The 10768-nt window shown below is 51.0% G+C and overlaps 1 protein-coding gene across 1 annotated transcript in view; it reads left to right on the plus strand.

Annotated features, from left to right (window-relative positions):
- EXOC3L2 (exocyst complex component 3 like 2) overlaps positions 1 to 9728 on the plus strand; it is a 53840-nt gene extending 44112 nt beyond the window's left edge. Inside the window, exons 11-12 of the mRNA XM_082231017.1 lie at positions 235 to 356; positions 8429 to 9728. Coding sequence (XP_082087143.1) covers positions 235 to 356; positions 8429 to 8741 — 435 coding nt within the window. The 3' untranslated portion in view covers positions 8742 to 9728. The remainder of the gene's footprint in view (positions 1 to 234; positions 357 to 8428) is intronic.
- Positions 9729 to 10768: the final 1040 nt, after the last annotated feature.

A 10768-nucleotide genomic window follows, 5' to 3' on the forward strand; every position in this document is an offset into this window, starting at 1 on the left:
CACGAGGCTCACTGGGTGTGACCCATAGCAGGGAGTTCCAAAGGTCAGTTCTGATTTTATTTTGTTTTTCTCCCCCCCAAAAAGTCATTTCCTGGTGTTTGTTTTGCAGAAGCAGTTCATAAACTCTCAAGTCGGGACGAGGAAGGGGTTATCTATAATTAACTCCCGTCCCTACTTTAAGGCTGCCGTTGTCCCTTGCTTGACCGTCTCCTGTCTCCCTCCCCTTCCTCGCAGGAATCCACCTCATCCTGGCTGGACAAGGTTGTTCCACACCTGGCAGAGATCATTGAGCTGGAAGACATCGCTGCCATCCAACTTCAAGTGGGCTTCCTCGCAAGAGATTTTCCCGACGTGCAGTGAGTTCCCGCACTCATTTTTTGTGGGGGTGGGGAGGCCAAAACTTCTTTAATTGCGGGGGGGGGGTGTTGTACCCATCAACATTTGTAGCAGAACATTTCCCAGATCTGAAGCCTAGAAAAAAACAAAACAGGCAGCATCTTATGAGAATGTAACATGGACAGCAGAACTTTACAAGAACTTAACTTGTCTGGGTTTGCAGAGTTTGCAGACATTGACCCAGGGCATGGCGGCTGCAAAAAAAAAAAAAAAAAAAAAGGCGAATTGCATGCTAGGAATCATTAGGAAATGAATTGAAAATATAAGTCCCGAAATCATAAATGCCGTTAATGCAAATCTACGGTGCAATGTGTGCAGTTTTGGTTGCCTCGTCCCCAAAAGGGATACTGTAGTGCTGGAAAAGGTTCAGAAAAGGGCCACCAAAATGATCGAGGGGATGAAGAAAGGTTGCAACCTCTGGGATTTAGAGAAGTGGCAACATGATTTGTTGTTGTTGTTTAGTCGTTTAGTCGTGTCCGACTCTTCATGACCCCCTGGACCAGAGCACACCAGGCACTTCTGTCTTCCACTGCCTCCCGCAGTTTGGTCAATCTCATGCTGGTAGCTTCGAGAACACTATCCAACCATCTTGTCCTCCGTCGTCCCCTTCTCCTTGTGCCCTCCATCTTTCCCAACATCAGGGTCTTTTCCAGGGAGTCTTCTCTTCTCATGAGGTGGCCAAAGTCTTGGAGCCTCAGCTTCAGGATCTGTCCTTCCAGTGTGCATATGCCTATTGTCTTTGACCATGAAGTTTTCTTGGCAGGGATACTGGAGTGGCTTGCTGGTTCCTCCTCCAGGTGGAAGCTTATAATCAATCAATCAATCAATCAATCAATCAATCAATCAATCAATCTTTATTATGAAGGTGCCCAAAAGATGCTAAAGCAAAGATTATGGGATAATGCACACAGTGACTTGTGATCTCGATCACACGCAGTCTGTAGTCTGCTGGCAGTAGGAGTACAATATGGGCATGCCTTTAAGTTAACATCTTACATTAAAAACCTGACAGTACCAAACTATCGAAGGCTTTTCACCAAAGCCAGACTAAACGTCTTTCCTTCTGCAGTGTTGGATGGTAGGTTGAGAGGAGTTCCCTACCAGGACAGACTTCACTCGTGTGCTCAAGACATCGATTCCATAAAACATATTTTGCTGCACTGTGCGAAATACGAGCAAGCCAGGACTGAACTGATAAAATTACCCTTGCTGGTACCTTTCCCGGGAAAATCAGAGGCTCACTATGTCAGGTTCCTATTGGAAGACCGGACAAACGCTAGAACATTAGCAGTGGTGAAGTTTTTATTGGTGGTTGCAAGAAGCTTATAAAAATGAGAAAGAGAGAACAGAGAAAAGTTTTTCTCCTCCTCTCATAATCCTAGAAGTCGTAGAACATTCAAAGGAGCTTGGACGCTGGAAGGATCAGGGCAGTAAAAGAAAGTCCTTCTCCGTGCAGCGCAGTGTTAAACTGTGGAACTCCCTGCCACAGGAGGCAGGGATGGCCACCAACTTGGATGGCTTTAAAAGAGGGATGGACAAATTCGTGGAGGAGGAGAGGGCTGTCGAGGGCTACTAGCCATGAGGCCTTTGCTAATAATAATAATAATAATAATAATAATAATAATAATAATACTTTATTATTTATACCCCGCCCATCTGGCTGAGTTTCCCCAGCCACTCTGGGCGGCTCCCAATCAAGAGTTAAAAACAGTACAGTGTTAAATATTAAAAACCTCCCTGAACAGGGCTGCCTTCAGATGTCTTTTAAAGATAGGATAGCTGCTTATTTCCTTCACATCTGGTGGGAGGGCGTTCCACAGGGCGGGCGCCACCACCGAGAAGGCCCTCTGCCTGGTTCTCTGTAGCTTTGCTTCCCGCAATGAGGGAACCGCCAGAAGGCCCTCGGCGCTGGACCTCAGTATCCGGGCAGAACGATGGGGGTGGAGACGCTCCTTCAGCTTATTCCTCTGTCTTTGTGATGCTACTTCAGAACAGTTCCTGTTCTGCGTTCTGAGTGGCAGCAGCTTCTGTGAAGCCACAAGGCTGTCTGCAGGGGCCACCCAGGCCTCACCCAAGTCCTTGCCTGACCTCCTGATCCCACGCGAATGGGCCCTTGGCCAGGCAGCCTCGCTCCGTGCGAAAGAAGCACGAGATCAGAGCTCAGTTATCCATCAAGGCTGCGATCTCCCATCGGGAGAGTAAAAGGCCCATCAGGTGGGGATGTGCGCTCCCGTGGCTCCCGGCCAGCGAGGAAGCTTCTCAGGCCCCGAAACAGGACACTCCAGACCTTGACCTCTTCCCTGTGGAGAAGCAAAGCCAGCGGCTCAGGGCCACAGCGGGGTCAGCGGCCGCTCAGCGCCTTTTCCCGTGCCGTGGCTGGAGGTTCTGGCGTGGATCGGGCAGCCCGGTCGCATCTTCTGAGGGTGCGAGAAGAGGAGACAAGGGAAGCGTGCTTAGGTGGGACTTCCTAAGAGGAGGGAAAACTGCTCCCCTGGGGGAACTGGCTGCTCAGGGAGGATGCCTGTCCTCGCGCCAGTTCTGAGAGGGAGCTAGATAAAGTTTCTCAGCACTGCGGAAAAGGGTTGGGCTCTGTGGTCGGTTGACCCTGTGGTCGTGTGGCTCTAATCTCCACAGAGGTCCTCTCTCTCTCTGCCTCTGGCATCCTCTGCCTCTTTCCTGAACGGGGCTGAACATTGGGAGGTTCAGGACAGATAAAGTCTTTCTTGACGCAGTTAAACTGTGGAACTCCCTGCCACAGTTGGCAGCAGTGGCCGCCGACTTGGAGGGCTTTATTTTTATTCCCCCCCCCCAAAAAAAATTATTCATTTTATAGCACAACTAAACAACACAAACAGAAAAACAAGCAATACAAACAAATCCTTGTCTTACCCTTATTTTTTCTAAGCATCGCTAGCTGAGCTTCCCCAAGTCCCCCCTATCTGATTTTCATTTTACCTCACCTTTAGCATTTACATATATCATAATTTCTAGCCATTTTTTTTATCAAGCTCACTTTTACCATAAAAATCTTCACATTTTATCACTTACAAATAGTACTATTTTAAAATACCCTATCTTCTACTTCTAACACTACAGCCTATATCCACTTCCAGAGCTATTCTAAGATTTAAATATTAACATAGTCTTTCAAACTTCTTCCAGTCTTCTTCCACCGTCTCTTCTCTCTGGTCTCAGAGTCTCCCGGTCAGTTCGGCAAGTTCCATACAGTGGTGCCCCGCAAGACGAATGCCTCGCAAGACGGAAAACCCGCTAGACGAAAGGGTTTTCCGTTTTTCGATGCGCTTCGCAGGACGAATTTCCCTATGGGCTTGCTTCGCAAGACGAAAATGTCTTGCGAGTCTTGAGATTTTTTTCGCTCCCCCCCTTTTTCTAAGCCGCTAATCCGCTAATAGCCTTTTAGCCGCTAAGCCGCTAAGCCTTTAATAGCCGCTAAACCGCTAATAGCGCTTATCTGCTAATAGGGTTGCTTCGCAAGACGAAAAAACCGCTAGACGAAGAGACTTGCGGAACAGATTAATTTCGTCTTGCAAGGCACCACTGTATAATCCACCGACTTGGAGGGCTTTAAAAGGGGATTAGACAAATTCATGGAGGAGAGGACTATCAATGGCCGCTATGATCTGTCTCCACGGTCAGAGGGAGCAATGCACTGAACACCAGTTGCTGTGGAAGGGAGAGAGCTCTTGTGGTCGGATCCTGCTTGCTGGTCTCCCAATGAGGCATCTGCTTGGCCTCTATGTTGAGCCTGATGCTTTGCAAGCAGGTGGGTTCGATCCCCTGACATTTGCATCCTGACAACAGGATGTTGGACTCATATTCTAATGGACCCTCCAGGCCCAGAGGCAGTCTATCTAGATTCCTGGGTTCTTAGGGGTATTTGGCTACTACTCTGAGAACAGGATGGGATGTGGGTGGCGCTGTGGGTTAAACCACAGAGCCTAGGGCTTGCCAATCAGAAGTCGGCGGTTCGAATCCCCACGACGGGGTGAGCTCCCGTTGCTCGGTCCCTGCTCCTGCCAACCTAGCAGTTCAAAAGCACGTCAAAGTGCAAGTAGATAAATAGGTACCACTCCAGCGGGAAGGTAAACGCCATTTCTGGTTCGCCAGAAGCGGCTTAGTCCTGCTGGCCACATGACCCAGAAGCTGTACGCCGGCTCCCTCGGCCAATAAAGCGAGATGAGCGCCGCAACCCCAGAGTCGGCCACGACTGGACCTAACGTTCAGGGCTCCCTTTACCTTTACTGAGAACAGGATGTTGGGCTGGATGAGTCCCTTTTGGCCGGACCCAGCTGGCTCTTCTCATGTCCTTGCCTTCGCCCCCACCCACCCTGCCCCTCTTTTGACAACACACATTCCCAATATATCTTCCTAACTCCTGCTTGACCCCTGAAGCGGAATGTGAGGCAGGTAGCTCAAGTCCCTTAGGGATGCCAGAGGGTGTCTTCCTCCTTCCTCCAAGGATGGCCAGAGGAGTCACTCCCGGTTTTCCCAGGACGGAGGGGAGGCTGGCAAGCTATAAATACCCGCCGCCTGCTTCCACGCTGCCCTCGCAGCTCCCTCCAGCTACCAGCCGGCTGCGTCACTCAGAGAGGGCGAAGGCACTGCCTTATCGTGCCTCCTCTGTTTGTTTCCCTTTCCATCTTCCTGCTTATTGCATCCTTAGGAATTGTTTCGGAGGCGACAGATTGCCCGCTAAGTGTGGCTGACGGACGTTTCCTGTTTTATCTGGACCATTTCGGGTTTCTTGTTTCTTGGAAGAGGAAAGAGAGAGAGAGAGAGAGAGAGAGATTCAGCAGGAGAAAAACAAGCGGCTGGCTTTCAGACGGGAAGTAGGCTCTGTTGCAACTTCCTGGAGTGGGTGGCAGGGCACGAATTGGACTGGCGGTGCTGGGAGCCAGAGGTCTCTGCGACCCTTTTAGGCTAGTGAGGTGTTGTCCTGAATTCTTGGAGGAAGAAAAGGTTTTGAGAATGTTGAGGACTGGAGCAAAATTCCTCCCAGCGCCATGTCTCTATCTTCAGGCCTTAGGAAGGGAGAGCACAAACCTTGTAATAATAATAAGAAGAAATTTGTTGCGCCCCTCTGACTGGGTTGTCTCAGCCACTCAGCATGCCAATGGATGGATCCAGATTAATAGTCAGCCTCTGGGTCCATAGAGCCCATCTTTCTCATATACAGACACACACACATGCACACAGATCTGGAACCACAGGTCATCCCCGCATCTGGAGCCAGAGCAGGATCAGGCCCCAGGACTCGGCCCAGCTGGTGTTTGTTGCAGGGGAACCTGTGCAGACTGGGACTCTTCAGGATCAGGCCCCAGACTAGGTTCAGGTGATGCCTGAGGCGAAGGTTCTGGTGCAGAATGAGACTCCTCTGGTTCCGAGTCCGAGCCCAAGGATCGAGTTCTGCATTTTAAACTTTCTGGCTATTAAACTTTTGCACAGCAGGAGCCTTGAACCCTGAAAGATTCCCCCAAAGTTGCCCTGCTGAACAATCGCTCTAATCCTTCCCTTTGAGCTTGCAGCTCAGCCAGCGTGGTGTAGTGGTTAAGAGCGGTAGCCTCGTAATCTGGGGAACCGGGTTCGCGTCTCCGCTCCTCCACATGCAGCTGCTGGGTGACCTTGGGCCAGTCACACTTCTGTGAAGTCTCTCAGCCCCACTCACCTCACAGAGTGCTTGTTGTGGGGGAGGAAGGGAAAGGAGAATGTTAGCCGCTTTGAGACTCCTGAAGGGGAGTGAAAGGCGGGATATCAAATCCAAACTCTTCTTCTTCTTCTTCAACCCGGCTGCAGCTTGCAGGGGAGAAGGGAACAGATCCTGTTGCCACAGGAGTATTGCAGGGAGGTCAGGGAGGAATCATAGGATCCTAGAGTTGGAAGAGAACACAAGGGCCATCGAGTCCAACCCCCTGCCAAGCAGGAAACACCATCAGAGCACTCCTGACATATGGTTGTCAAGCCTCTGCTTAAAGACCTCCAAAGGAGGAGACTCCACCACACTCCTTGGCAGCAAATTCCACTGTCGAACAGCTCTTACTGTCAGGAAGTTCTTCCTAATGTTTAGGTGGAATCTTCTTTCTTGTAGTTTGATCCATTGCTCCGTGTCCGCTTCTCCGGAGCAGCAGAAAACAACCTTTCTCCCTCCTCTAGGTGACATCCTTTTCTATATTTGAACATGGCTATCATATCACCCCTTAACCTCCTCTTCTCCAGGCTAAACATGCCCAGCTCCCTTAGCCGTTCCTCATAAGGCATCGTTTCCAGGCCTTTGACCATTTTGGTTGCCCTCCTCTGGACACGTTCCAGTTTGTCAGTGTCCTTCTTGAACTGTGGTGCCCAGAACTGGACACAGTACTCCAGGTGTGGTCTGACCAGAGCAGAATACAGTGGCACTATTACTTCCCTTGATCTAGATGCTATACTCTAGATGCTATACTCTAGCTGCTATACTCTATACTTGATCTAGATGCTATACTAGGAAAGAACAGCCACCCCCCCCCCGTCACCCAGAATCACCACCCTCGCCGGACCGTGCTCCCAGAGAATTGCGGAGGAAGGAAGCTCTGTGCTTTGCCAGGCGAGACTTCCTCTGAGAAGACCCTGCTAGGATGGGGGGTGGCAGCAAGGCTGTTGCGCCCGGGTGGCAGCGGCGGGGATGGTCGGCAGGGGACGGATGCAAATTCCTAATTAGCAGAGGCCTTTCTGAAGAAGCAGGGCGACTTCCCCTCCACACCGCAGGGTTCTCCAGTGCTGGGAAAAAGGACCACAGAGGGCCCATTAATGTGGCGGCCAGCCTTGCGCCAGGCCTCTCGCCCCCGCCTGCCGCGCTTCTGGGCAGCCGGCAGAACGGGGCTCGGCTGATTACACGGGCCCAGCGCCAGCTTCCTGAAGTTAACGAGACATCCGAAGCAGCAGCAGCAACAGCAGCAGGGCTTTAAATAAACCGTCTTGCAAAGGCACGTTTTTGTGGAGCTCCTGCAGACCCTTGCCTCGCTTGGTCGTCGGGGCAGCGGTGGGAGAAGGGGCGAGAGGGGGAGGACAGAGCTGTTTGGGTCTGGGGTAGGGCTGGACCAGGGGTCAGCAACTTTTATCATCTGTGGGTTGGTCCACTGTCCCTCAGACCATGTGGGGGGCCAGACTATATTTTGGAAAAAAATAAAGGAACGAATTGCTATGCCCCACAAATGACCCAGAGATGCATTTTAAATAAAGGGACACGTTCGAGTCATGTAAAAACAGCAGGAAGGGTGTTCCGGCGGGAAGGTAAACGCCGTTTCCGCACGCTGTTTTGGTTCGCAACGGTAAAACTGGAATGTGTCCAGAGGAGGGCAACCAAAATGGTCAAAGGCCTGGAAACGATGCCTTATGAGGAACGGCTAAGGGAGCTGGGCATGTTTAGCCTAGAGAAGAGGAGGTTAAGGGGTGATATGATAGCCATGTTCAAATATAGAAAAGGATGTCACATAGAGGAGGGAGAAAGGTTGTTTTCTGCTGCTCCAGAGAAGCGGACACGGAGCAATGGATCCAAACTACAAGAAAGAAGATTCCACCTAAACATTAGGAAGAACTTCCTGACAGTAAGAGCTGTTCGACAGTGGAATTTGCTGCCAAGGAGTGTGGTGGAGTCTCCTACTTTGGAGGTCTTTAAGCAGAGGCTTGACAACCATATGTCAGGAGTGCTCTGATGGTATTTCCTGATTGGCAGGGGGTTGGACTTGATGGCCCTTGTGGTCTCTTCCAACTCTAGGATTCTATGATTCTATGAAGCGGCTTAGTCCTGCTGGCCACATGACCCGGAAGCTGTACGCCGGCTCCCTCGGCCAGTAAAGCGAGATGAGCACCGCAACCCCAGAATCGGCCACGACTGGTCAGGGGTCTCTTTACCTTTACCTTTTAAGTCCTGTAATGTACTAGGACAACGTTTACCAATGTAATATAAGAACGTTAACAAAGAAATAAAATGCAAATTCAAGAAAAGAAGAAGAAAAAACTTCTCTTCTTCCTTCTGCAGGAAAAAGCATGTGTCTGCCATCTTGGACATCCGCGGTCTGCAGAACCAGACCCACCGGCAGGACGTCCTGGCCGCCATAGAGAGCCTGGAGCTGACCGAGGACGGGGAGGTTCCCTGCCTGAACCGGGCCTTCTTCAACGAGATCCCCACCAGCAAGGTCTTCTGCGTCCGCCTCCAGCTGCGCTGCGTCTCGGTCCTGGGGGTGACCGGACTCTCCCGGCTCCGCCAGATGCCTTGGCGGCAGCGGCAGTATCAGCGGCGGCGGCAGGACAGGCGGCGGTCCAAAGAGAGCGGAGCCGAGTCGCAGGTGTGAGGACAAGTGGACTCCCTCTCTCAGCCGCCAGGTTACGGGGCGGGGGCTAGGAGCCTCCCACGGGGGGGGAGCCTTTTCTGCCCCCCCCCCGAGCCGCCCACTGCAGGGCTCACACTCCAAACAAGGGCTGCGGCATCCGCTCCCTGCGAGAGCCAGCTGTATCTGTTGCCTGCATTTTATTCCGCAGCCGAGATTTCGCAGGCATCCTGGCTGCGTTTCAAAGCACCTGGGCAGTTGAAGGAAAGGACTCCTCTCCTATTAACTGGGCTGCAGGTTTAAAACTTTAAAACTAAGGTTGCAAATGGGGACACGGAGGGAGAATCTTATCCGTTAAAGAAGAATCCAGTTCTGCCTGGAACAGGGATAATTGAGCTCATGTATCATGAGAGATGGGCAAAATCATTTATTTAAGTCGCGTTGGGAACCTTTTCCAGGCAGAGGGCCACATTTCTTCTGAATTAACCTCCCAAGGGCCACAGGTGGGCGGTGCCAGAGGTCAAAGTGGGCGGGGCAATGGATGTAAATTTTTACCTATGTATAGTGGGCTCGTTTCTGCGCATGCTCCCTCGAGAGGCAAACCAGAAACAACATCAGAGTTCCAGGCCAGGTGGAAACTTTCCAGCCAGCCCAGGGAGGAGTGTGGCCTGGAGAATGTTCTGGGGGCCACGTGGAGAGGACTCCGGGGGCCACATTCAGATCCAGACACATACCTACAACGTGAACTGTTCACACGTCGAGGCTCCACTGCATAATTCAGTTTCTTATATGGCAAGAGATGTGTTGGGGGTTACCCGACCCTCCGCTCAAAGTAGGGGGCACACCTCACCTCCCCTCACTTCTGCGACTCAGTTTCTCCCTTGGACCAGGGGGCGGATGGTTGGCACAGGGCAAAGCGAGGGTTGGAGTAAGCAAGGCCTTAAGGGAGTAAGTATACCTGCTCTGGATGTATGTATGTATGTATAAATAAATAAATGCATATTAATTTAATACCACCCTTTCTTTTGCATATTTTTTTTGGGGGGTGCATGGCTCTAAACTGCCTCCAGCATCTTCAAATGAGGCCTTTCTCTCGTCTTGGGAATTCTTGGTGTATCTTGGGATACACCAAGGAATTCCTGGCCTGTGTCAGTTGCAGACTCGTAGAGCTATGGAGTTGGAAGGGACCTCCAAAGGCCATCTATTCCAACCCCCTGCAATGCAGCAATCTCAGCTAAAGAAGCCCTGACCGATGGCCATCCAATCTCTGCTTTAAAACGTCCTTCCGAGGGAGGCCGTTCCAATGGCAAGCAGCTATTATCCTCAGAAAATTATTCTTAATAAATTACCATATTTTTTGCACCATAACACTCACCTAGAAACTAAGGGGAAATGTCTGTGCGTGTTATGGAGCGAATGCCTATGGGTGGCGGGGGGATCTGCTGCAGTCGTGAGCAGAGGATCCATGGTTCCCCTTCCTTCCCTCCTCCGTGGCTCGCTTTGAAACAGCAAAGCGGGAGAAGAGCCGCTGAGTGGGGGGGGAGGAGAGGGACAGAGAGCCTGCTTGCTTTAAAGGAGCAAAGTGGGAGAGGAGAGGAGCCTTCTCCCCTTATACCCCTCTTCTGCATTATTAACAGCATCCTTCTCAACACACCCCACGCGTGTTCCTTGTCCCTTGAGTGCTTTTCTTTCCCTCCCCACTTAAAACGTGGTTACAAAGCACGGATCCACATGGATCCTCAGGATTTTTGCACTGGGTCACCCCAAATTCACCATCAGATCACATAGCATGTCCATGGCTACAGCTTGCACCAAAAAAATCACGCACCCACTGTTGCCTGGGGCCGCAGTGGTGCAAAAACGTGGTTACAAAGCATGGATCCTCAGGATTTTTGCATTGGGCTACCCCAAACTCACTGTCAGATCACATGTCTGTGGCCACAGCATGAACCACAAAAATCATACATCTGCTGTTTCGTTTAGAATGTTTTTTTTCTTGTTTTCCTCCTCTAAAAACTATGTGGGTGTTATGGTCGGGTGCGTGTTATAGA

This window comes from Podarcis vaucheri, assembly GCF_965113315.1.
Source record: "Podarcis vaucheri genome assembly, chromosome: 7".
NCBI lineage: Eukaryota > Metazoa > Chordata > Lepidosauria > Squamata > Lacertidae > Podarcis > Podarcis vaucheri.